This window comes from Poecilia formosa, unplaced genomic scaffold (assembly GCF_000485575.1).
Source record: "Poecilia formosa unplaced genomic scaffold, Poecilia_formosa-5.1.2 Scaffold27, whole genome shotgun sequence".
NCBI classification, from domain to species: Eukaryota; Metazoa; Chordata; class Actinopteri; order Cyprinodontiformes; family Poeciliidae; genus Poecilia; species Poecilia formosa.
Window position 1 is genome coordinate 3,003,310 of NW_006799966.1, and position 25,796 is coordinate 3,029,105.

The window sequence follows — 25,796 nt, forward strand, 5'->3', positions numbered from 1 at the left end:
CTGGATAGTTACACGAGTCCAGATGAAATGAGTTTACAGATTAAGCTTTTTGTCTTCAGTAGATGACGTAATTTAGACAAGTAGAACTGGGATATTGATTGAAGTCAATTAAGGGAAGTGTGAATATAAATGCAATTACAAAATGTTTTCTACTGAAAATATCCATGTTAAAATTAATAAACATTTAATTTCTCGCAAACAATGTGAACATTAAGGTTTTCTATTTAAATTCTATTTAAATTAAGCATTTTCCCATTGGGGATCAATAAAGTATATTATATTCTATTTCAGTTGTTCTGACACATTATTTTTTGACCTACAAAACAAGACTGAAATTTAGAAGTGAAAAAAAAATGCAGTCCTACCTCTTAAACTTTTTTACATTTTTTGAAACGACAGACAAATATTTTATTGGAATTAATTGTGCCCGATCAACACAACAGTGGGACGAGTATGATGGTGAAGCAAAACAGATACATGTTTTAGGATGGTTGGATTTTGCTCCATCCATCTCTACATCTAACTTTCCTCCCTGTCCCTACTAGAACAACATATCACCTCAGCATGATGCTGCTACCGTTTATTTCAAAAGTTGGAATGGGGGTGGGGGACGTTGCCATTGGGGGTTGATGGATGAGGGAATTGGGGGCTTGGAGAGACTATAGACTTGCTAATAAAGGAAACCATAAAAATAAAAAAATAAAGTCTTAGGTAACAAACTAACTAACTAACTAACTAACTAACTAACTAACTAACTAACTAACTAACTAACTAGAATTTTTTAAAAAAAACATGTTCTCTCATATCTTAAATAATACTATTAAATAACAGTACAGCTAGAAGTGTGGTTGGGGGAGGGGGAAAAAGGGTGAGGGGATATTGTACCAAGCAAATTTGTGTAGGGGTGGCCATTACACCCCCTCACCCCTCTCCCCATCCTCCGACCCGCCTTTGGTGGCGTCACTCATTTTTGTATACAACCCCATTGTGAAGGACCTAAAGAGCCACATGGGGGCTCTGGAGCCACAGGTTGTAGAGTCTACAATTCCTGCCATAAAGATACATGTGAAATGCATCAAAAACTGATATGCAATTAGGATCTTTAGTCAAGTTTGCATGTTATATTTCTATTTTAAACACACACATGCATTTATTGTTTTATTGTCTCCTTTTTCTGCGCATATTTTACCTTGTCAGCTATTAATATTCACAAAATACTCCTGTTCATCTCTTTGTAAAATACACCTGTGACGTTTCTCAACGGCTCTTGAACGCAACTTATCCCCAAACGAGCACATGCCCCGCCGTTGTTACTGGCAAACCGCTCAGAAGATTGACAGCAACTTGATTCATTCGGAGCAAACCTTGTTGCATGGAAACACGAAGCATTTCTAAACTTTTAAGCATACAGGTGAGCGACAATAACACAACAGGCAGAGGTGGCAGCCAAAAGTTTGGGTAAGTTGATAGCTAGCATTTTTCGCTTTCGCTTTCTCCCATGACAACGACCCCCCTCAGCTCATTAATTTCTCATTAGCTTGGTTAATTAAACGTCAAGTTAATGTTAGCTGACAGAGCGACATCCGGAGATGAGTGAAGGTATGTTTACCTCCCGTTTACCAACTTTGTTATAAAATGTAACCATGGGAGTTTAAACCCCTATGATTTATTGCGAAAGAAGATCAGTTTCGATGTATTTTAAGTTTTTTAAACTCCAATTACGCTAGTTTTGACGATAGAAATGCCTTTGCTTTCCCTCAGGACCTTTAAGGACGTCTCGATAGTTCGTTATTGTACAGCAAATATCCCACTTGGAAGAGTTGCGACATGCCAAAAGTTAAACCCCTCGCATTACCATCCAGGGAAGGACGAGCTAGTCAACAAGGTAATCAGGGATGTTGGCGCCTAGTAGGATAGAATAGAAATACTTTATTGTCCCACAGCGGGGTCATTCAGGTGTCACAGCAGCAAGTTTAGGTAAGTGGGTAAATGCCTATTCAGAGACAAAACATAAAAATAAGAATAAACGTGTACAGTAAGGGCAAAATTTAAATGTGAGAAAAATATACTGTGCAGTCAAAGAATATGCAGATAATCATTTGGAGAGAAAAATGCACAGAATGTGCACGTAATGGAAGTCCATAACAACAACAACAACAAATAAGCAAAACAAGCAAGAAAGAATGACACATGTACTGATTAAACCTAGGCTTAATTATTTGACACTGAGGATAAAACAATGATTTGTGGAACACATTTTTGAAAACAAAAAAAATCTAAATTATACTTGATAAAGTTAAATAGTCTCATTTTGTTTTGGTGAGTCCAACACTGTTTTGTACATTTGGATCTGGCCAGGATGACATTTATCACAGAACTACCACTGAGAAACGGGCATTAAGTTATTTATTTAGTTAATCTTTGGTTAAAAATATTTACTTGCAGTAGCATAATCTGACGATTATTTCTTTCATTTAGCTTTTTGCTTGAATACTTTCAATATCTTTAGAACATTGACAGGATGAAGATTATTGTTGTAATTAAAATATAGTTTTAAGAAATGCTCTTCATTTCTCCTCTATAGGTGTGATCTTGTGTTAACCAATAGCCTGTTAATTTCTTCACTGAATAAATCGTGTCAAAATAAAAGTTTATTTGTGTAGCGGAATTGTTGCTGCATAAAAGATTAATTAATTCAAGCCTTTTAGCACGTCTTTGTTATGGGTGCTTATAAGTGTGGTTGACTTTGTATTTCATTACACTGCCCACCATAACTGTGGGCTTAATCAGACACTAATAAGAATTAGATTTAACCATATCTATTTAGTGTGGGAAAACAACCAAACGGAGAAATAATCTGATTTGACTATTATAGCTATTCATAATTACTCCATAATGTAACTGAAACACCTTTGTTATTTATACTTTACATTTTTAAGCTGATCAAAATGTCTAAGAAACTTTGGTCAATAATTGATGTTTTCCTTTCCTGTTAATTTAAATTTATTCCAACACTCACTTTTCAAAATAGGAAAGACAAGAAAAAAAAATGCTTGTCAAATGAGGTAGCTGTGTGCTAATCTTTGTAAGTCTGGACATGACTGCAAGAAACTTTCTATTGGCCTTGTTTGTCACTAGAACTGAACAAGTGTGGGCGGTGACCCCAACGTGGCACTGTGTATATTAAGTCAGGATTTGACTATTAAAAACAATCTCCAAAGTGTCGTGTTAGATGACGGCATCAAAGACAGACTTCATGGAGGGCCGTGTCTCCATTTCAACATTTTTGAAAAAAGTTTTTTATACATGGGCACCAATAACTGTGTTAATAACTCTGTTAATTGCAGTTACCTGCAGTATCCATAAATAGAAGGTAACACAATATTTAGATAGTTGTTTCTTTTAAATGAACTATTATTTTTTTGTCCATTTGCAGTTTAAGGAGGTCTAAATAAACCTCCTTAAACTTGTTAGGGTCCCTGTGTGGTGCTGTTGGCTGTGGACAAAGATATTTTAAACGTATAACTAAATATATTACTGTAGTTTACCTCGTTTCAGTTTGGCTATCAGACTTAGAAGGAGTTTCTTTTTGTGTGCATTATAACCCTGCCAGCATGATTTAGAGCAAACCTTGCCACGTTCCTGGTCCACTTGGTTATTTCAGTGTTTATTTTTCACAAAAGCTATCCAGCAGGAAATGAGCTTTATTCTTGGTTTCCCTTTAACTCGTGCTACACTGTGTTTTGTCAGAAGCTACTCACAAATTAAACACTTGGTCAGTTAAATGATCGTCCTTGCTAAAAAGCTGTCAAGTATGAAATGGTGCTGATCTTACCTTTTTTTTCCCCCCCAAACACTATGAGCCCAGACACTTCTTGTGAGGTATCCTGTTGGCATGACAATGAACCTGTTTTTCTCCCTCATGCAACAATTACATCCCTATTAAACAATTACAAAATTTGAAATAAAATTTGACATACTCATGGTCATGGATCCACTCCACCTGAGCTTGAGGTATTTAAGCAAAGACGAATCTGTAAATGCATTCAGTCTGTGATTTAAAGTATTGTTTCAAGTGGCACCAAGTTCAACACTTTAAATTTGAAAACCATTTTGTATTTTTCTTTCCACTTGACAGTTATGCATTACTCTGTGTAGGTCTGATCCATAAACTTCCAATAAAATACATTAAGGTTTGAAGGTGCCATATGGTCGCATGTGGAAAGATTTGTATTATAAGTACTTTTGGAAGGCACTAGAATTTAAGTTTCTATAGAATTCAATGCTGCTGAAAAGTTTGTATTATTATGGAAATAATATGTAAACAATATTTTAAATACAGTGTTGTGTCCACTTTCATCTAACAGTCATAAATGTAACTTCGCAGATGCAATTAGACTTTTCTTGTAATTAACTTCCCAGAGAATCTGTAGTATGTTCGCTGAGGAGTTTGGCATCCTTCATCTTTGCATTTGTACTATAAATCGTTGCAACCAAACTTTCTCCTCTAAAAGAAGGCCAAGTATCACGAGAGATCCTTGTACCACACTTTGCGAACCATAGCAGTAGAGTAATTTTTGGTTCTGTGAAAAAATTCAGGGTTGTTGAGTTGATTTTCAAAGGAAGGAGGGATTGATGGAAACTTAATATCACAATACATACAATGGTCAAAATAACACTATATTTTGCCATTCTTGCAAAAACAGACATCAGCATCGATATCATTAAACCAACAAAGTAGTTAAAATGACAAAAAACAACTTTTCTGACCTATTTGAAATATTTATTTTAATTTTAAATTTGAAACGTACACAAAGAAAATCTTTTTCATCTGTGACAAATGGTTCAAAATAGCAACATGTTTAACAACATTTTTTAAGGCTCCTCTTTAAAGCATTGTGTACTTTTAAATTCAGGTTTGTGATCTCCAGTATCTGTGTCTTTCACCATTTTCCCACCAGATGGCGCCCTTTTACCATGAAGAAATAGGAAACGTGCCCTTGGGTTTGTCTTGAGACAGATTCTTTTTTTTTTCTTCCCTTTTTCAGTTTAAAGGCTGTACCACTGGAATCAGCTGGCGAATAGAAAAACAAAATATCTTTCACAGCCAAATACATTTCATTAATTACTTTGCACAGTATCATTATGACAATTGTGTGCGTGTTTGCTCCAACTAAGGCCTGCTTGTTTCTATTTTTATTTCCATTAAAAGATTATTGCTTGTAATAGCTGTGAGTTCTGCTGCTATGTAAAGATAAGTGCTTCTTATTTTGTAGTGACTATTTAAGGTGCACGAGAAACAGAACTGATGGAATTAAATATCCTTACGTTTTGTCTTTCATTAGATCAAGCAGACCTTCAGGTTGTCTGCACTGGTAGACGTCGGATTTGTGCTTTACTGAACACTCCCTCACCATGTGCCAGCACGGCTATTTGCCATATCCAAGACATGAGGAGTCGATTAAACAACTGGTTTCAGAAGGTAAAAAAATACTCCATGATAAAGTGTGTATCACGTTGAATTGAGAAAAAAAAAAATCATTATTATGATAAAATCAGTACAAAACACATTTTTTGCTGCTTTAATTTTTGCCAGCCTAGAATAAGTCAACCAGAGATTGATCCCGATAATCTCCAAAACATCGAAACTTTAAGGTGAATTATTTGCTTGTTTTTAATTAGCTTTTTTTTTTCCCCTACTGCATAAATTATTACATGGTTTTGATGGTTTTCACAGACTTCAGAGGCTCTCTTTCAAAGACTTAGATTCTGATCCTACAGGCTTGTATGTTGAAGGGATAGCGATTACTGCAAGAGGTAAAACAGGACACATGAATAACATTTCTGACTTACTTTCTTTCTGTAATGCTCCAATACATCTAAACCTAAGCACTATGCACTTGTGTTAAGTCGACTTGATCATTTCACAAAAGTTTTGCCAAATTTAAACTGGAGGAATGTGTCATCATCATAACTTTTTTCCCCACTGGAAGGTTATCAAAAATCACCTCTAAAGGAGAAAATAGAAGATGTCCTCTCTGAAGTCGTGAATCTGGTTGAGCGTTTGGAGGCTGATCGTCAGTTTGCAGAGGAAGCTCTGCAGAAAGAGAAGAGAAGACGAAAAGTCTTGGTGAACAAAATTGACGCTATTGCACTGTGGAAGCTAAACGAGCATCCCGCAATTATTCAGAGAGGTCAGTGATTGTGAGCTATCACATAATCTGAGATCTGTTCATCTCCTGCGAAGAAGTACTGTTCTGTTGCTCTCAAACCCAGTTAATACGCTTGCTATTCATCATTGGTTTTTGCCTCCACTAGAGCACGATGCTTGCAGTAGAGACATCGCTGAGTTGCAGTGGCAGCTTAAACGGGAAAATCAGAAAGTTGACGAGGTCCAGGAGAAACTGTTGCAGTCTGAACTGCTCAACCGGAAATTACAAGAAGATACTGAGTTTGCCAGAAACCAAATCCCCATTGTGAAAGAAAACAATGAGCGCCAGGAAGACTTTTTACGTTTGCTTGAAATTGCCCAAGCCGAGGTATGCCTCAGTTGAATGTATTTTAGCCTCTGTCCAGCTATTATCCATACATGTCTATTCTTGCAGGGCTGTGGGTGGGAGGGATTGTTATTTCAAACAAGTATCATAAAAAAAACAAAAAACTCTTGCTAGTATTTAACAGCTTCTTATTGAAGGGTTAACATTGTGGTAGGAAATGCCTCTATTTAGTGTCATGTAAAAGTAAATAGTGAATCTATTTGGGTTCTGATTGGGATATATTTTCTAATGGTATAACTTTTTTATAGACTCAAAGTTAAATCACGTGGGTTTTCTTAAAATTTCTTACTTAAACCATAAGTAAGAAATGGTTTAAGTAGAATGCAAGTCATTCGTGCATTCTAGTCTAATTCTACTGTCCAAGACACACTGGAGATAAAACTCAGGAGTTTTAGGTTTGCCTTCTGAGCCTTCAAAACTTTAGCAAACTGCAAACCTTTGCTTAAGCATACGATGTTTTTGCTCCAATTTGTCACATTACAGCTTCCTAATTGGAATTTTAGGTGATAAACCGCCTATCTGTTGCTTGCAGCTCCAAAGGGCCTTTAGGCCCCCCAAAGTGGCTCTTTATAACTTTTGCTAAAACATATAATTTAAGAAAATTATATTTTGTCTTTTCATGAAAGTTTTTCTTTGTTCTAAAACCTACAATTTTATATAAATTCTTAGTTCTTTATTTAAGCTATAAGGTATAAATAAGTTATTAGGGATGCACAGTTTATTGTTATTGCTGTCCTTTCTATTGGTAAAACCTGCCACTACTAATAACCAATGTTTCAATTCCATCTTGTTGCTATTTGTGTATTTGTACCTGGAAGGGAGTTGATAATGTGATATTTTATTGCACATGAGCAAGTGATAGTTATTTAGCTCAGGATTTGTTGGGTTTTTAACTGAAGCAAATAAGCAATGTTGTTTTTTTCACGATAGAGAAATTTTGTACATTATACAAGTACAGGCCATTTACCATTTCCCTTTACATTTATGTGGTATATTACATTGGTTTATCACTTAAAGCCCAATAAAATACAACAAAGCATGTGATTATGACATAACAAAATGTGAAAAGATACTTTGCAGGCACTGTAACTAGATCGTCATAAAAACATCTCCGCAAGAACAAATCTTGATATTTAAGTATCTAACAGGTAAAGTTTTACTCCTTTTTAAACAGTGACCTGGGGACCTTTTAAGATTGTGCCTTAGTTTCTGGATGGTACCAGAATAATGTCTTTTTTCATTATTATTTATATCATTAACTGCATAAAACTGTTTTGAAATAAACTTGGAAAACATCACACCGCCTTGTTTAGGCTGACAACGTTCAAGCAAGCACAAAAAAAGATCTCCTCCAGATTGAGATGGAGCTTGAAAAGGAGGAAACTGCAGCCACCAAAGAAAGGGTGGCACATCAGCAGAGACATGAGGAAATATTAGATGAGCTAGATGACAGATTGTGAGTATTTACATATATTTGAATATTTTTTTGAATAATGCAAAATTGTACACACAGATGACCCAAAAGCAGTTTCTACACTACAGTAGCAATTAGAAGTAACTAATTCCATTCTGATAAACATGCTCTTTTACAGGTCAGTTTAAAGAAAAAACAAAAAAAAACAAAACATGTAGATTATTACGTCTTTGCTTAAAAAAGCCATTGTATAAGAACTTTTATTGTTGGTTCAATTGAAAAAAAAATTAACATCATTAAAAACAGTTGGTTCAAATAGTGATATACTCATATTTATGATAATATATTTCAAGCTTTTTGGTGATTATGCCTCACAGCAAATGAAAACCCACTTTTTTGTATTCAGAAAATTAGAACATTGCACGAGACTAATAAAAAGTAATATAGAAACGGTAATAGAAATATTATGTTTTGGCCAATATATGGAAGACTACTGACTCGACCATGGTCCAGCAGACAGTGATTGGCACGCAAGGAGGGCAAACCACAAATTGGCATTCCCAAAGATGTTTGGTGTTCACAGAGTGTTTTAGCCAAGCATATTAAATGGAAAGTTGAGTGGAAGGAAAAAATCGTGATAGAGAAATATGCACAAGCAACAGGGATAATGTTAACCCTTAGAGGATTATGAAGCAAAGTCCAAAAAGAGTTTTGGGAAGATTCACAAGGTGCAGACTGTGGCTGGAGTCAGGGCTTCAAGAACTACACACAGATGTATTTGGTACATGGACCACAGCTTGTCCATTCTTTATGTCAAGTTGCTCTGAGGTCTATCCTCTTTTTAGATTAAATCTGACTTTACCTCTCAATTAGTGATCATGGTCCTATATTGAGTACATTAGGTGGGACAGTCCATGAACACACATCTCAGCAGGTCCACATTTTAGGATTAAAATGTTAGATTTTTTTTTTATTATTTGTCTATTATTAAGATTTTCTGGAAAAACTGAAGGTTAGTTTTAATGAGGTGAAAGTTTTAATTATAAAACTGACAGAAATATTTGCTGGGAATGTATCAATAATATTATGTATGAATCTATATAATACAAATATCACCTTTTGAATAGACTTTCTAATGATTTTTCTCATTAAATATAGCTGTTGTAGGAAGAAATACAGTTCTTACTACAACATAACATAGGCATTGACATCTTTTATTATTTGGATTTTTGTTTCCATAGTATAACACATGTTTAAAGTCAAAGGTAAAGATAGGATAATGGCAAAAATATTTCTAGTTGATTCATACCAGTTAATGTATGAATAAGATCTGAAAATGTATTGCAAAAAGCAAACTTTGAAAGTGATTAGAAATCAACTGTTTAATAATACTGTTGTCTACAAGGAGTGTTTTTTTTATATATCAAACAGTGCTTAGAATAACTACAAATTTAATATGTTTTTGTCTTGTAGGAAAGAATTAAATAGGTTGAAGGTGCTTAAGAAAAATATGCTTATTGGGATTGAGAAAACAAAAGAAGCTGTCATTTTTAAAGAAAAGAAGCAGACAGAGTTTCTTGACCGGCTCCCTGAAATTGCTAATGTTGAGAAAGTTGAAGAGGACAAAGTAACTACTAATTTCTTTCTCTTTCTTTCTATAAAATGTTTAACAATGTCAAAAAGCTGTTTCCCACCATTATGGTATGTGTGTTTATCTATCACAGATTTCACATCTCAATCTTGAACTTGAGAAAGAAGTAAAAAAAAATGAACAACTTAGAGAAAAACGAAATTCAATTCAAAGAGAGTCAGAAATAAAGGTAAGTATTGTTATTGTCTTATGGAAAAGAAAACATTAATTTACATTTGAAAAATCACAAGGGAGTATACGTACATATGAAACTTCTCATTAAAATCATGTTTTGCACATTGAAAGATGTGTTGTTTTTTTTAACTGTGTAAACCACATGTATTTTCCCTTGTGTAACACTAAAGGTCAGATGTAATATCCATGGAAATCATCTGTGACCCTTAAGATTATATGTGATTTCCATGTTTAACAAAAGCACTTCAAATGTGGAAATTATATTGTAAATTATAAGGACAGCAAAATGTGAAAAATGTCAATACATGAAATATTTTCCACAGGTTTTATATATGGAAATTGTATTGCATGGCAGGATGTGAAACACATGTAGGAAAACCTTCCACATGTATCTCACAATTCACTAAAAACTAGTTTTTCAGATGTGTTCCGTTTTTGGTAGTTATTTTCCCCTATATGTTTATTATTGTAATCCCATGAGGAACTTGTGGCCATATTTTTTTCATGTGAAAACACAGGTAAAATCTGTGTTTTGTTTGTTTGTTTGTTTTTTTCCCAGTAAGGGTACTTAATCCTCTATATGCCGGAACACACGGTAACTGTAAAACAATAATGTCCTCAATATATTTGTGATCCGTTTTTCTATACTATGTTGAATCTAAACCACAGATATCTACATGGGAAGCAGAACTTGTCATTACAAAGGCACATCTTTATTTAAGAAATGAAGCTCTTGAAGCCTTATTGAAAGAAAATAAGGAGTATGAACAGAAGATTGATGACTGCCAGACGAAAATTTGTAAGAGGTACAGCACCAAAGCCAAATTAGTGCTAAAATATGTATAGTTCCCTATTAAATTCTACCATGCACTACATGGTGAGTCACTTGTTTGTGTTCATACCATATGTATACTTTACTGTGTGCTTTGTTAGCGAAAAAGAAGTGAAGCAGCTGCATGAGGAGAGGAAGCAGATGCTCCAGAAAACCAATGACAATGACGAGCATTGGGAAAAGGCCAAGCAGGAATTGACCGAGGTTACAGAGCAGCATAGGATCATAAAGGCTGAACTGGACAAGCAGGAGAATCTCGTCATCAAGGAGGACCAGGAAGCCACGGTCAGAGAAACCATATGTCTATTTTCTATCTATAATTCCCAGGTAACGCCATTATTGTTTCTTCCAGTGATATTCAGTGTTCCTACTCTGCTTTGCAGATAATTATTGAGGGACTGAGAAAAGAACTTGCTCACCTCATGAGTACTGTAGAGAAGCTAAAGGTAAATTTGTGGGATTTCTTTGAATGTTTCAACATGATTGAATATATTTATTTACTTATGCTTAAAAACACTTAACGTTTTGTAAATGTTACATATACCTGTTGTATGTAAATTAAAAGTATAAGGCTAAACGGCTATTTTATAACTTCCTCTTCAATCAGGGGAAGCTTGCAGAAATCACTTTGGAATTAAAAAAATATGACGACTGTTCAGAACTCGCCAATCAAGGACTGCAGAAAGAATTTGATGAATCGTACTCTGCAACACAAGCTCTGGAGGCTATTGTGAAGGTACACTTGAATAAATTCCATAGCTAAACACAACAATTAATTTAAAAAAAACTGTTATGTATGTTATCAAATAAAACGCCAACACATTTAATTACACCTGCGTAAAAAAAGTGTAAACAATAATAAATTTATGCTATTGCAGATAAATGATTTCACTCTTAAGAAATTCTGAAAAAAAAGAAAACACAAAAACAACAACCTTTAAGTTATTGGCACCCTCGTAAAATAAATATAACTGAATCTTTTTAAACAACTATTTAAACTTCACCTTTTTACTTGATCACAATTCAGACATTCCGTGTCGTATAGCTTTCCTGGAGTACAACAGTTAAACAGCACAGAGGCCTCTGCATCTTGCTCATCTAAAAAATGGGAAAGACAAGAATACATGGTATTCACACACTATTGATGGAAAAAAAATCTTTAAATATTGAACACATCATATTCTATGTATTCAGAATAAATAACCGAATCTAGTTTTTTATTTGTTAAAAATTTGTGATAATAAAAAAAAACTTGTTCTCTTAAAGGACCATCCACATTTGATGGCATCTCTGGGAAAGATGCGTGGAAAGCCTTAGAATAAACATATTTTCATTCCATAATGTTGCTTTAAAAATACAGTATTAGGAATATCCAACCTTTATAGCATTATGCAAAAATTAAATGAAAGAAATGTAATAAAAAGAAAATCTTCCTTTAAGAAATCCCTGTTTTAAAGAAAATCACTGACAAAAGAACTCTAAAAAATATTTTTTAATACTGTACTAATCTTAATTTTTTTAAGTTGTAAAACACATATAGAATACAAAAATGATGTTATACAGATAATTTATATAGGCCAGATTCAAAATAGGAAAGACAAGGGAACATGGGATTAAAATAATGCACGCATCTGTTCATTTTCATAGCAAATCTGAAGATGAACAGATGTGTGCTTGGCAAATAAAAAATGCAAAACAAATATGAGTAATTAGTCAGATATGATTTGGAAGATGAAAACAACAAAAAAAAAATTGCAAAACTACATGTAAAGGGATTTGAGATTATTCTGCTACCACCTGCAGTGATGAAGCTTGTGAGGGAAGTACAACAAAATCTTATTGTTTTGGAACTGCGGCCATATTGGGTTCATCTTTACAACTATTTAATCTAATGCTTTTACAAACATTCTTACTAGTCGTGATGTAAGAATGGTAGTATCTTTAACACATTTGATTGTTTTTATTGTACAGAGAATGAAGGAACTGATAGAAAACCTCGAAAAGACTCAACGTGAACATGAAGACGCATTAGCCGACCTAGAGAAGGACATCAAGTTGAATAGGGACCAGCTTAAAGTTGCTAGGGTAAGAACAAGTTTATTTTTTTTAAAGTGCAATTGTTGCAACTATTCAGCAGTATAGTTTATTAGACAAAATAATTTCAACAAAATATGATTCACACTCATCTTTAAATTACTTTACTCTCTTTACTTACAGGTTTTGCATGGTGCCATCTTATGGAAAATTAAAAACGGTATCAATAGGTATAATGTTCTTATGAATAAAACTAAAGAATACCAAGGGTCTTCTCGTGAAATGGAAAAAGATATTGAAGCCATCCCAAAAGTCATAGCAGAGCTTGAGTAAGTTCCAAGAAAATATCAGCATCATGAGCACTATTATATTTAAAAGGTTCCCATTTTTTTTTTCCTACTGGTACATTACTGCCCACCTCCAAGAGATATAAAGGCTGTTCACAGCTTGTTTGCTCTCCAACCATACCTTTAACTGTAGAAGTTCTACTAATTCAGTCGTCTCCTTGCAGAAAAGATTTAGATGTGGTGGACTTTAAAAACAAATCAGCTGCTCGCACCATGAGCACCTTGCAGTCTGATATTAATAACTGGCAGCTCCGAACAGACCTACTCAAGAGGAGAAGCTTGGCTCATCTCAGAGACAGAAGACAACTAATGGAAGAGACAGAGGTATGAGAAAACAAAACGATGTCACAATAACCGTCTGTAAATACATGAATTTGTGTGTCAAATGCTGTGAAGTCAGAGATGAGCTGTGAACCCCCCACCCCCCTAAAAAAAAATAAAACACCACTTTGTTTATTTGTTTCTGGATTAGTGTCAGCACATAGCTTGTTACAATACGTCCCTTAAGATACAGAGAAAACAGAGCAGTCTGCAATTAAAATTACAAGCCATGGTCAATCTCGTTTAAGTGCTTTTGCCACAAATGACAAGTCGCTGCTGTTGTAGTCTTTTTGTCTGGACGAATCTGATGATGCATGTCGTGGTGTGATGCTGTGTCTGCTTTTGGTACCTGTAGGCCAACATCCGTAATAGCAATTTTAATACAAGACACTATATGATTTGTAAAAGGGATCACATCCTCTTGACTTGTGTTTATTCGTAACATGAAACAGGCTTCAAAAACATGAATCTGCTCTGCAAGAAATAGCATTCATTTGAACAGTCTTTTTGTAAGAGAAGCTCCTATTTATTGTAAGGTTTTCATCTGCAGGATTATCAGCCCCAGCCAGAGCCTCTTTGCTGATGGGGGTTTCACATGGCTTATCTAATGTGAAATCGCCATGTGGTATATAGTTTCATTAAACGGTGATCAAGAATGCATTAGTTCAAAACAAGAAAAGGCAATGGAGCTTAAGCCGCCATGCATCCAAGTGCAGCAACTTTAAAGAAGTTGTTGGCGTGAGACAATTTAAGAATTAAAAGTCTTCCTCATAGACACAACTCCCATTAGCCGGATAAAAGTTAGCCATGCAAAAAGGAGTTTAGTCTTTTTCACTTGAAGAAATAAGATGATACAACAACAACACTCCCCGCTAAATAAAAAGATCAGGCAGAGTTTCAGGTTCTAAGGAAATGGGTCACTTTAATCACTGAGACCAATATAAACCACACATAATGTCTGTATTAGCATAACATAATAAGCAGAGTGTGCATCCGGAAATCATGGTGCATGAAGCAGAATGATTAGACACCTTCGAATGTGAAAATCCTAATAAATATGCTGACCACAGCTTGTCTGTTCTTCGCACTCTGTTACAGGAAGTTTATGTGGGGTCATCTTTGGTAATATCGAAAATGCACAAAAATACACACATCCAGGTTGAATGTGTTTATTTTAAGAGGAGCCACACTTCCTCTCTATTAAATCCATAAGTAGGTGAACGAATTTCAATTTTCAAGCACGCACCTATGTTTTGATTTGATCAGGCCTTGACGTTTGGGCGAGGACAGGGTAAACAATGCAAACTGCCGACGCTATCAGTTTCTTATGGGCAATGAAGTGTAATTTGTTCCATTTACACTTCACAACAGCATCAGATGGGCTTTGTCAGTGCTGCATGGAGTAATTAAACCTGAAATCAATAGCAGGCATTTGTCATGTTTACAGCCCCTCTTTCTGCTGGGTTAAACTCATCACTTTAGTGCTGTTCTGTTTTACTGCAGAGACACACTTCATTATGTCTGCAGGTACAGTTGAGATATTCTCACGTCCCCTTATCCAGCACTCAGGAAACATTGAAAAGGCGACGTACACCGAGAGGCATCGTTGCTGTGAATCCTTTGCTTTATTTCACAGAAAAGGTGTCCATTGCTGTATTCCTATTATTTATTCTGGCTTATTGAGGAGACCAAGGATAGAATGTGTGCATCTGAAAAGAGATTGTAGATGTCCGTACCACTACATAGTGATGTTACTTCCCTATTTTTACAGTATGTTAAATGTGTGTTTTATCTGTTATATCCAGTTTTTGTCATTTTGGAAGCATTGATCATTTTGATCATGTAAAGCTCGATCACTGCTCTGATATTAGCTGCATGCTCTCCCACAGTGGCCTCTTATGCTTGTTCCCCACATCATACAATGCAGTTTTTTTTCTGTGTGCTGGGAGTTTTAGTTTTCTGTTTTTGATGAAGATTAGGGTAACATGCAACAATGCGTACAAGATAACACTTTACCTGTTGTGGAGGAAAAAACTGCCTATTAAATTGTTTAGCAGGTATTGTAGCTGATGGAGATGAAAGTGGGAAGATGGACAAAATGTGGTGTGCTTGGAGACGAAGGCTGGGCGTCACTATTGTTCAAGTATGACATAGAGATGATCTGCAGGAAATGACTACACCACATTATTTTTCGTGCTAGTGACAGCAGGATGTACACTTCCAAATAAGACACTGCTGTGTTTTTGTTTTTGACTGTCCATATCAATATCCTTGAATCCTGTTGGATATACCAAAGGAACTTTTCTAGCCCATTCTAACATATTAATAACACAATATAATGCTTTGATCTAAACCCATCATTGTAGTTCTGGCTGCATATTTGGAGTCATTATCCATTTAGAAGATGAACCCTGACCTCAAGTCTTTTTCAGCCTCTTACAGGTTTTCCAGCAAGTTTCCATTCAGGGCTTGCTGAAAAACAAGCCCTGAATGGAAACTTCAGGAAGCTCTGACTAGCTTCCTATGACTAGTCTCCTATTGTCTCCTATGACAGGGAAGCTCTGACTAGCTTCCCTGTCCCTGCATGAGGAATTTAGCCATATGCCATGATGCTGCCATGGCATGGGGCATCATGCAGGAGTCAGTAAGATCATGGCAGCCGAGAGGCTTCGTCAGTGTAAGACATATGTAGTTCACATAATGCTATTTTCTTCACCTGTGTGTAGGGATTCCTGGAGGTTGCACGTGCTGAGAACGAACGACTAGCAATCGAGTATCAAGATCTGAAGAAGATGCTTTTGGAAGCCAGGCAGGAGTCAGTATCTGCACTGAGAGTGAAAAACCGTGTACATAAAAAGTGTAGCTATTACACAGAGGTACAGTGAAACTTTTAAACATATTGCCTCTTTTCAATTATGTTTTATTATTTTTTACTGTTGTCTCTTTTCCTCTTGTTGTGCTTTCTGTGCTTGGACCGAAATTTTAAGGTGACTTAGTTTTGCATTTATTCTGAAGGTTACCGCTGCAATTTAATAATGATTAGATAATTTAAGTGGAGGAGGATGATGGATGTGGCATATTGTAATGATCACTGTGTATTTTTGGTACTAAAAGGAGTAAAGCACGAGGTTGATGGTACATGCAAAAACTTCAACATTTTTATAATTATAGCTCTGCAATATTCTCACAGGTAAAACATTTCATTATTGTTGGGTTACAAATTTCCTCACTGCATCAGTTGGTAAGAGATCAACAGCAACCACAGGTTACGATCAGACAATGGATGTGCTTTCAGCAGTAAAATAGCTCAAGTCCACACTTGACTAGTTAAGGGAGACACCTCTGCAGCATTTTACTTTTTAATCTTTATAGTTTTCGACACTTTTTAACTGGAATGGAATTACATATGACAACCATAACACCAGGAAGAAGACACACTGCTCTTGCAATGAAAAACACATATTATTTGTTCCAAAAATGACTAATACCTTTACTTGAGCAATTCCTCATCTAACTGCATGAATGTTATCAAGTGAAAAATGCATGCAAAAATAAAATCCTGTGGACAGGATTTTCCACGCTCATGATCAAAGCCTGATTTTCTTTTACTCTGGATTCAGCCTTCACCGTTTTTGTTTGTTTCAGCCCCACACTTCTTCTACTGCAGCCTCTCGGCTTCTGCTTTATGCCTAATTTTAGTTTTATAACAAGCTTATGATCAACGGCATATCAGACATGTAGATGGGGCATTATTTTTAATCTGATTTCAACGTGAACATTTAAAACCGCTTCTTTCCTGTTTTATATATCCAATTATCCTCATAATGTTTTCATCATGCAAAGCAGTTAATACAAATCTTAGTAAATTAGATCATGTTTTATCGATTTGTTTATCACAAACTCACAAGGTAAATGCAATGCACAACTTCGGGGTCATTTGAGAGATGAAGCATCAGCACACATGAGTTACTTATAGTTGTTTGAATAATCATTAACTCCTTTTTTCATTTAAACCCATCTTTTAGATGAGCTTTACCAGGCTTTACAACCTTCACGTTACTCATTTTCCCATCACACTGTTGTGAATTTGCCTTGTGAAGAAATGAAGTTACATGGCTTTAAGTACCAGGTTCCACTTTCTTTCTGACACCGAAGCACACATGGTGTCTCTCCATCTAAGCCAGACTGCCACAGAATTTCTTTGACATGCGGTTCCACTCAGAGTTGTCACATACAGTGCCCTCCACATTTATTACCAACCCTGTCTGGTTAAGATGTGCAATAAGCATTAAAATAGATTTAGCTTTTGTTGCATTGACACAAAATTACTCTAAAATAATTCTGCAGTTCTCTTACAGTGAGTTTGGAGATTTATTGTTAATCTTCTTTGCCTTCCCCCTCCTTGTGTGTGTTCACAAGATAAACTTTGGTACTTGTCCCGCCTTGTTGGTCACAATTTTATTGCTCTAAATGTTGGTTAAGTTTTGGTGAGCAGCTACTTTTTTGTAGCTGTGTCCTGACTTGAGAAGATCATAGCACATCATTTTTGAAGGGTATGTTCTCTTTTGTTTCCTATTTTTAAGAGAATGGTTAACATGATGTCCTATGTTTTTTTTTTTAGTTAAAATCCAATATTTTTTGTGCTGTAATAGCAAAAATATAACATAACACAGAAAACACCAAAAAAGATGCTTTTGCTTGAAATATTATGTTGACATAGCCTATATGCCACACAGGGTCTACATGCACAACTACCCCGACTAATTAACCAGCCAGTATCAGCTAATTATATTCTCAACATTAGTCTATCAACATAGAACAAACAAAAAGGTATATATTCTGTTCAATAAGCACTTAAAAACTACTTCTACATTTTGCTAAATACCTCTAAGACTAAAAATAAAATGAAAAATACATTAAAAATTAAATGTTATAGTTAATATTATCATGACATCTTTCCATCTGCATAAATAATTGTTGCTGTCTTTAATAAAAGCATCTGAGTCGTGTTTACCATTGTGTTTGTAATTTTTGTGTTAATACTGTGAAACTGTTGCATTTTTACTCAAGATCATGACATGGTGAGACGTCATACTAGCCTGTGAGTAGACATCAACTTTGACATGTAAAATTGTTACAATTAACTCCTTGCTACCAAGCGGAACATGAAAGCTGTCGTTTACACATTAATAAAAAAACAATTGGCATAAAATCCTAGCATAAAAATAGATTCCCCATTACAGTTGCTACTTACTGCAATTAAGGTAAGTTACTGGACTTTCTGTCAGTATTTCCAAGGATGTCTACTTCTAAAAAAAAAAAAAAAAGTAGTCTCTCACTTTTTTGTCTACTGCAAATTGACTTCATCTGTGAACATGCAAAACAAAATGAACGATGAACCGATAACATGCTCAATTTGTTTTATTCGACACCATGATTAGCAGAACTAAATGCAACTCAACAAGTATCCTGCAGATTTTCAGATGCAGAAATGTAGGACCATAACAGTTTTAAAGAAGAACACGGCACAGGATTTTGTTTAAATATAAATGCACGTTTGATGAATATTAGAGACAGGTTACCTGAAAATTTAATTTCAATCACAGAAGATAAAGAAACAATAAGAAATACTTCATTTCTGATAAACGTCCAAATGACAAAGGCATTTTTCTGATATTAGTCAGTAATTTTTCTCTTTTTTTTTTTCTTTAAACATAAAGGACTTGAATATCTTTGCAGGAACATATTTTTAAAACAATTTAGAATTGAGTGTAGATGTTAGCACTGCTCTGTTTATGTGAAGGCTTTCAGCTCTTAGGTTTTAACAGGGTACACCATAAAGACCATTCTTGTTATTGTCTTTCCTTCAGGAGCTGATGACTGAGCTAATTCGCTTTAGTTTTCAATGCACTGGGGAACACATTGCCAAGCAATGATAAGCTTTGTAGGGAGAGTGCAGAGATGGAGGAGGGAAGAAAAGCAACGGCATCTATCAGAATTTAAACCTCTTTGCTTGAAACTGTGTTCAAATAATAAAGCAAGCAGCATGTCTTTCCAAGAGACTGGGAATAATTTCTGGTTTCTGTGGGGGGTTCATCACTTTGTGTGTATGTGTAAAATATGTCTTGAGGGGATTGGTATAAAGTTAAACTGGGTGAAGTAGAAATATTTTACTCATCAGCTTTGCAGTCACAGAGTTTGCCTCGGCTAGAACAAAACTGCTGAAGCATTTAGAGAAAATTAACCCCCCATCCTGGCAGCCAGATGTGACTGGATTCTGATGAGTGCACACGAGTGGGCAGAGAAACCAAGAGACTGTGAAATTCCTGTCAGGCCCGTGTACTGCAGAATGGGCTATTGACTGCTTTCTCTATTCCCCTCCATCATTCTTCTTGAACACTGCCATTAATTTCCTCTCCTGCCTTACCAATTCCTTTTTTCTGCCTTCTCTCCCCCCCAGCTCTCTTTGTTGCAGAAGAGGATGCACAAGGTTTTGGTAAAATACTTAGAACAACGCAGCCTCCGCTTCTTGGTTGACCTGGAAGAGTGCCAGACTGTTGCCCGAAAAACTTCCCAGAAAATATCAATTGCCCAGGTATTTGCACATATATGCAGAAAACAGGCTGGAAAATTGCACCAACTGCACTATGCTTTTACATAGCAAATCCCTTTCATTCAACATTCATCCCAGCGTAGGTATGCTAACAGATGGTAGCATATTCTTTTGCATACTACAGTAACTCCATGTTATGCGTTGCATTGTTTGAGCCTGATCCAGCTAGTCAGTTGCCTTGTGTCGTCTTTGCCAAGCAAGAGCAGCCAGGCAAATATCTACCAAAGTGACTTGCCTCAGTGCTGCAGTGGAGTTAAAGACACTGCTCTTATATTACAGTCTATACATTCACTCATCAGACTGATGTGGTGAATTATCTGTGTGACTGGGGAGATTTATTCAATTACTCTGTGTCTGTCTGCCTTTCTGAATAAGTATACATAGTGCTTTCAAAAAGTATTCACACTTCTTGATATTTTTTTTAAATTTTGTCACATTACATTCTTAATTGTGTTTTGGTAGGCTTTTATTGGACAGACGCAAACATTAACGTGGACTGTAATGAAAAACTGTTCTAAATTTTAAAAAAGCATACTCTAATACCCTTAAAAATAAAATCTGGTGCAAACATGTCCTCAGAAGTTGCCTAAGTAATCCATATATTTATAATTTCACTTCATTACAAAGCTGCAAATTATTTATATATAAAGAAAAATATCAGACCACTTAAAGTTAACAAGACATGGCCATCAACAAAATGCTAAGCAAGAACAGCATGAATCAGAGACTCAGCCTCCGTTGAAGGTAGCTCTGGAGGAGCTACAGAGATCCAGGCAGGGAATCTGGTGACTCTACAACTATTTGTTATGTACTCCAAAAATCTGTACTCCAGAATCTTGAAAGCATCAAAATTCTGTACTGGCCAGAAACTAGTAACAATAAACTAGTACAGAAGTAATTATTAGTAACTTTTTCCTTTAAGTTTTATTGGCTCTGGTGGCCTTTATTTGAGAGAGATCAGGCAGGAAAGTGGGCAATGAGAGAAGGGGAAGACATGTGGCAAAGGTCATCAGGCTGGGACTCGAACCTGTGATGGCCGCATCGAGGACTAAGGATATACATACGAGGACATACAGCGGTTGTGCTTTACCCCTGTGCCACCACAAAACCCCAACTAGTAACTTAAGTAGTACTAGAGTTTTTGTTCTGTCTTCCATCAGAACAAAAACTCTTAACATGAAGATAGTGCTACAGTAGAATGGTGTAGATCTATGTTCCTTGATCTACAGCTCAATATGTGACATGCCTGATGCCCATGGAAATAAAAATCAATAAAGAAAAGAAGACTATAAGTTTTTAGTGGGACTTCTAAATTTATGTTTAATGACAAAGAATGCACACTCCATCCTAGCTCACTGAAAGTGAAATATTCTGCAAAGTACAAAAAATATCTAATTTCCCAAAGTTGGTGCAGACAAACCCCCTAAACACTTGCAACTTTAACCACAGTTAAAGGTGGTTAGCAGTATTTTATCACGGGGGCTAAATACAGATGCATGCCGCACATTTCAGATATTCATGTGTAAAATTTTATGGAAACTATGTATTTCTTTTTCTTCAGTTCACAATTGTGCACTGCTTTGTGTTTGTCCGTCATATGAAATCCTAATGAAGTTTGTTTTTGTAACGTACAAAAGTTAAAGGGGTGTGAATACTTTTGCATGTCTCTGAGTCTGTACCTGAACCATCTGATCGCTAACAGCAAATGAACTGTTGGAGCCTATTTTCTGCTTTGTTTTCATGTTAGTTAAACAAAGCATGGGGGATATCCATGTGTTCCAACTTTCTCTTCTTTGTGAATATGATAACCTTCTGTCTGTCTTGCACAAGAGTAGGAGCATATTCTGCAAGGTTGAAAAGTAGGGATCTTCAATTAGAGGATAATCGGTGTCTAATCTGTTCTGTGATGTGCGATGAGGTCGAAGCGGACAGCGGGACAGTGATGAATCTTTATAAAAATGTCCTGTCCAGCATTTCCACAGAGCCAGGTGGTGTGCCACCCTGTTATGATCTATATCCTCGTTTTTACTTCATCTTTATCTTAACAATGGCACCCTCCAAATCTAAAAGTGGCCATGTTTGCCAAATGCATTAAGTTATTTTAATGTAGCACACCTAATTTAACGTGTTCGGCGAAAAAAACTATTAAGAGGTCTCCTCCTCCGTCTCCTCTCCTCCGGCTACTGACATGTTCTTTGACGGGTCCGGTCTAGACATTACAGGGAGCAGCTATTTCTCAACAGCCCAGCCTCAAAAGGCCCCAGCAGATCACTGTTCAAGGCAGGGAGTAGTGGGGCACAAGGGGAGGAGCTATCAGGGAGCTGCAGAGTGTGAAGGACAAAAGAGCTGGTGTATTCAAGCGCACCGCACCGTCACCCGTCACAGCTCAGCACAGGTTCCATCAGAGCAGGCAGCACTCACTTTAAACTGGCTCCTAAAGAAGAGTGCAGGAGAAGGACTATCCTCCATAACGTACACAAGGAGAAATAACCCTTAGGAGCCAAAGAAATGCGCCTTGAGAGTTTAAGAACAGGCGTAAATTTACACTATGTGCTACTGCGTAAATTTTAAGACCTTGATGATGAGGTCTTGAGATGCTGCACTATAAATTGATGCGATTCTAAATATTATTTGGCTGTTTAGAACTAAGGAAATGCAGAAATCAGTGGAAGTGATACTGGTTGTTGCTGGAGTTAAACCAGGCTGAGTCCTGATGAGGCCTACACTAATCCATCATGTCCACTTAACCCCACAAGCAGAACATAAGAAAGGTCAGGTTTGCTCTTTCAGACGCCAAATGGCAGTTTTCTCATAACTAGCTTCAGGGAAGGAAGGCTGAGGAACCCTGGGGTGTGTGGGGGTGGGATCGGAGGGGCGGTGGGCTGTCATCCTGTTACACTCCTGCCAGAACTGGCAGTTCAGCTTTGTGTTCTGCTAGTTTACACTAGGGATGGCATAATTGACAATGGCTAACAGCAGAGAGCAGTGCAGAGCTTTGTTGAATGGCCAGTAATGATTGGAGCAGACGCCCACTGCCCCAGTCCCAGGGGACAGTAATCCAAGATCCTGTTTCTGATATAATTGTTAGTCAGAGAATTTCTGCATGGCCAGGCTGGTTCACATTCCCAAGCTAGTTGACACTGCCAGGCAGTTTAATAGAAAATCTGGATGCCGAGGTTTTTAAAGCAGAGGAGCACTGAACCTGGACACGGTTCACCAGGAGCGTTATTCTGCCTCCCTACAAAAATAAGAGCGAGCCGGTAACTTTACTCTCATACTTGTAGCCACTTTCAGTGACTTTAAAGTCCATTACTCAACCAGCCTCATAAACATCAGGTCAGTCTCTCATGACTCGTCAGTAAAATTAATTTAATCTGAAGCATCACACCTTCTCTTCAAATTCTTAACTACTCTCATAAAGAAAAATAAGACATTCCTTTTATCTCCATGGTTAAAATCAGTTTACAAATATACCACCTAATACTAATCACAGTCTGCTTGTACTCTACAAGACAGGTCTACTATTAAGTTGGGAACAGTTGTTTATTTTTTTTTTAGTAGTTTCTATAAGAATTAACCTGATTAAACCTATCAAGAGCCTAAACGGCCCTCACATATCAAAAGGAATATGATTTTGACAGTCAAATGAGGGATTTTATGACCTTATTGTAATTCTGAGGGGAAGTGTGGAAAGAGCAAAAAATATTGCAATGCTAAAAACTCTGCCAGCATTTCAAATAATACTACATATCCATGTAAAAAAAAAGTCTGACACATTCTGTAGTATTTGTTGCTAATGAAGCTGGCTGTATACCCAGATATGCGGCTTCCCTATGATGGTCTTTTTGGCTTCCAGACACATCTGGTAATAGTGTGCAGCACTGCTTCTGTCAGTTTTTAAACATGACAACACTGTTGCTCTCCTTTTACACCAGATTTGGTTGTGTGTTGGTTCTTTGCTCTGGACTTGACATACCTTTAAAAATCACTGAACACAGCTGCAGACAAAACTGCCTGCAGAGAATCGGCTGAACTTAGCGAGGTGTTTGGATGCAAAACAAACACTCAACACAGCCAAAGCTCCAAAATCCTTTTGGTTCTCGACGACTCGGTTGAATCTGGTTTCTTTGAAGGATGAAACAGATCATTTTAAGATACATACACAGAAGCAAACTTGCCAAAATGAAACAAACCCCACATGGAGAGACAGTCAATTAGGAATGGAGTTCTAGGCAGTCGGCGAGTTAGATGACAGGTAATATGACATGATGTCTAAACTTTTTGCCTTGACATGCACAGGCCACAAAAAGGTTAGATTTTTCTTTTTTAATAAAAAATTAATAATTATGTTTTTTTTTTTCATTATTAGCAGCTCAACAAAATAAATAAATAAATAAAAAAAACTCCAACAGCAAAACACATAGGGAATTTACTTTTGCCTAATTTAAAGTCAGTCATGTAATTTCCAGCATATTTGTGTCATTCTTTTTCCTTCATATTAGAAAACAAATTATTTGTCTGAGTTCAGTGACAAGAATGGGATGAGTTTGTTTGTCTTGAAAAAAATGCTTGCTCTATATATTTTAACAAATTGCTGTGCTCAAGCCTCCTTTAGAGAAAAAGATACAGGATGTTTGTGGTCTTACTCACTAGTAAGTTGAAATAAAAGCAAAACTAATGGCAAAACACGCTTCATTGTGAGAGACTAGCTAACTGTTTTGAGAAATATTCTTTATTTTGAGTAAACTAGGAGAAACTGACTAAATAATAAAATCCAGGTGGTCAGCTGAGGTGAACAAGAGAGCAGAGGGTATCTGGAGTGGAAAGGTCAAAGTCTGATGGTTGGTTCACGTCAAACACATCAACTGTGTCTGGGGGAATGCACAAACCATGAACTTAGCATAGTAGTGCTTCTATACAAATTGGTCTGTTTGTTATTTATTCTTTCTTTTCTTGTTTAAACAGGGAAAGTTTTCGGAAGAAATTCAGCTCATCTCGGTGTTTCTACAGTCCATCAGAGAGAGCTCTACCACCACCAAAAACGCTGAGAAGAACAAGCAAACCAGTCCAGATGCCACTGAAGTGAAGGAGTAGATACCTCCAGTTCAAGTAGCAGTGTAATTGGACATTCACCTGTACGAGACAACTTACTTACCCTAGCATGCTTCACTATCTCCCCCCCTCTTCACTTGCAGCAAATCCATAACAATGAAACAGGTGACTTTCATGCTGCTGTCAGGACTGATCTAATTTTAGCTGGGTGAATGATTGCAATTGGCTTTGCCTCATCAGATAATTAATCTATGTCACCATTAATTGGAAAAGAGAATAATTACAGGCAGTGTTGACAGAAATTCTACGCTTCTCCAGATTTCAAGATCTAATTACAACCAGGGAAACCTCGTGACCTTAAGTAGCACTTAATGCACTTTGGCCACTTTGACCACGTCCATGCGACCACCGTCTTGAGGAAAGCACCCTGTTTTTGTTACGGTACCCCGCTCTCCTCCGATGTCTTCACCCACTGAAAGCTGTCTCCCTCAATCACTTTTCAATATTCAATCTTAATTTTGTGGAAGTTTAGCATTTTCAATGAGCTGGAGATGAATGATTAATGAATAAATTTAAATGCTTCATTTTGTCCATGGATCATTAGTTAAGTCCTTTGTGGGAAGGACCTGAGAAAGGAGTGAAAATTATTGAGACATTAGCCTGGAGCAATCCAGGGGTAAATAGTGTGCACAAAGGGATGTTGTGTGCGCACTATCCACTGGCTTTCTAAAGAACCCTGGGGAAACGCTGTTTTCAATTTGGAATCTTAACTGAATCACATTTAGTTCTTGTAGAAAATTG

The 25,796-nt window shown here is 36.4% G+C and overlaps 1 protein-coding gene across 2 annotated transcripts; it reads left to right on the forward strand.

The window, feature by feature from the left end:
* The first annotated feature begins 1,246 nt into the window (after positions 1 to 1,246).
* ccdc178 (coiled-coil domain containing 178) lies at positions 1,247 to 25,584 on the forward strand. 2 transcript variants are annotated; one of them, XM_016669649.1, is made up of 20 exons: positions 1,247 to 1,599; positions 1,762 to 1,885; positions 5,346 to 5,482; positions 5,597 to 5,655; positions 5,738 to 5,817; positions 5,994 to 6,194; positions 6,319 to 6,539; positions 7,871 to 8,013; positions 9,445 to 9,598; positions 9,696 to 9,791; positions 10,466 to 10,602; positions 10,730 to 10,913; positions 11,012 to 11,074; positions 11,236 to 11,364; positions 12,600 to 12,713; positions 12,846 to 12,991; positions 13,174 to 13,333; positions 16,057 to 16,206; positions 19,791 to 19,925; positions 24,909 to 25,584. In XM_016669649.1, exons 2-20 carry the CDS (start codon positions 1,828 to 1,830, stop codon positions 25,035 to 25,037), a joined length of 2,496 nt encoding a protein of 831 aa, XP_016525135.1. In that variant the 5' UTR covers positions 1,247 to 1,599; positions 1,762 to 1,827; the 3' UTR covers positions 25,038 to 25,584. The 2 variants fall into 2 exon arrangements, with proteins under 2 accessions (XP_016525135.1, XP_016525136.1); XM_016669650.1 differs by lacking the exons at positions 7,871 to 8,013; positions 9,445 to 9,598; positions 9,696 to 9,791.
* The last annotated feature ends 212 nt before the right edge of the window (positions 25,585 to 25,796 follow it).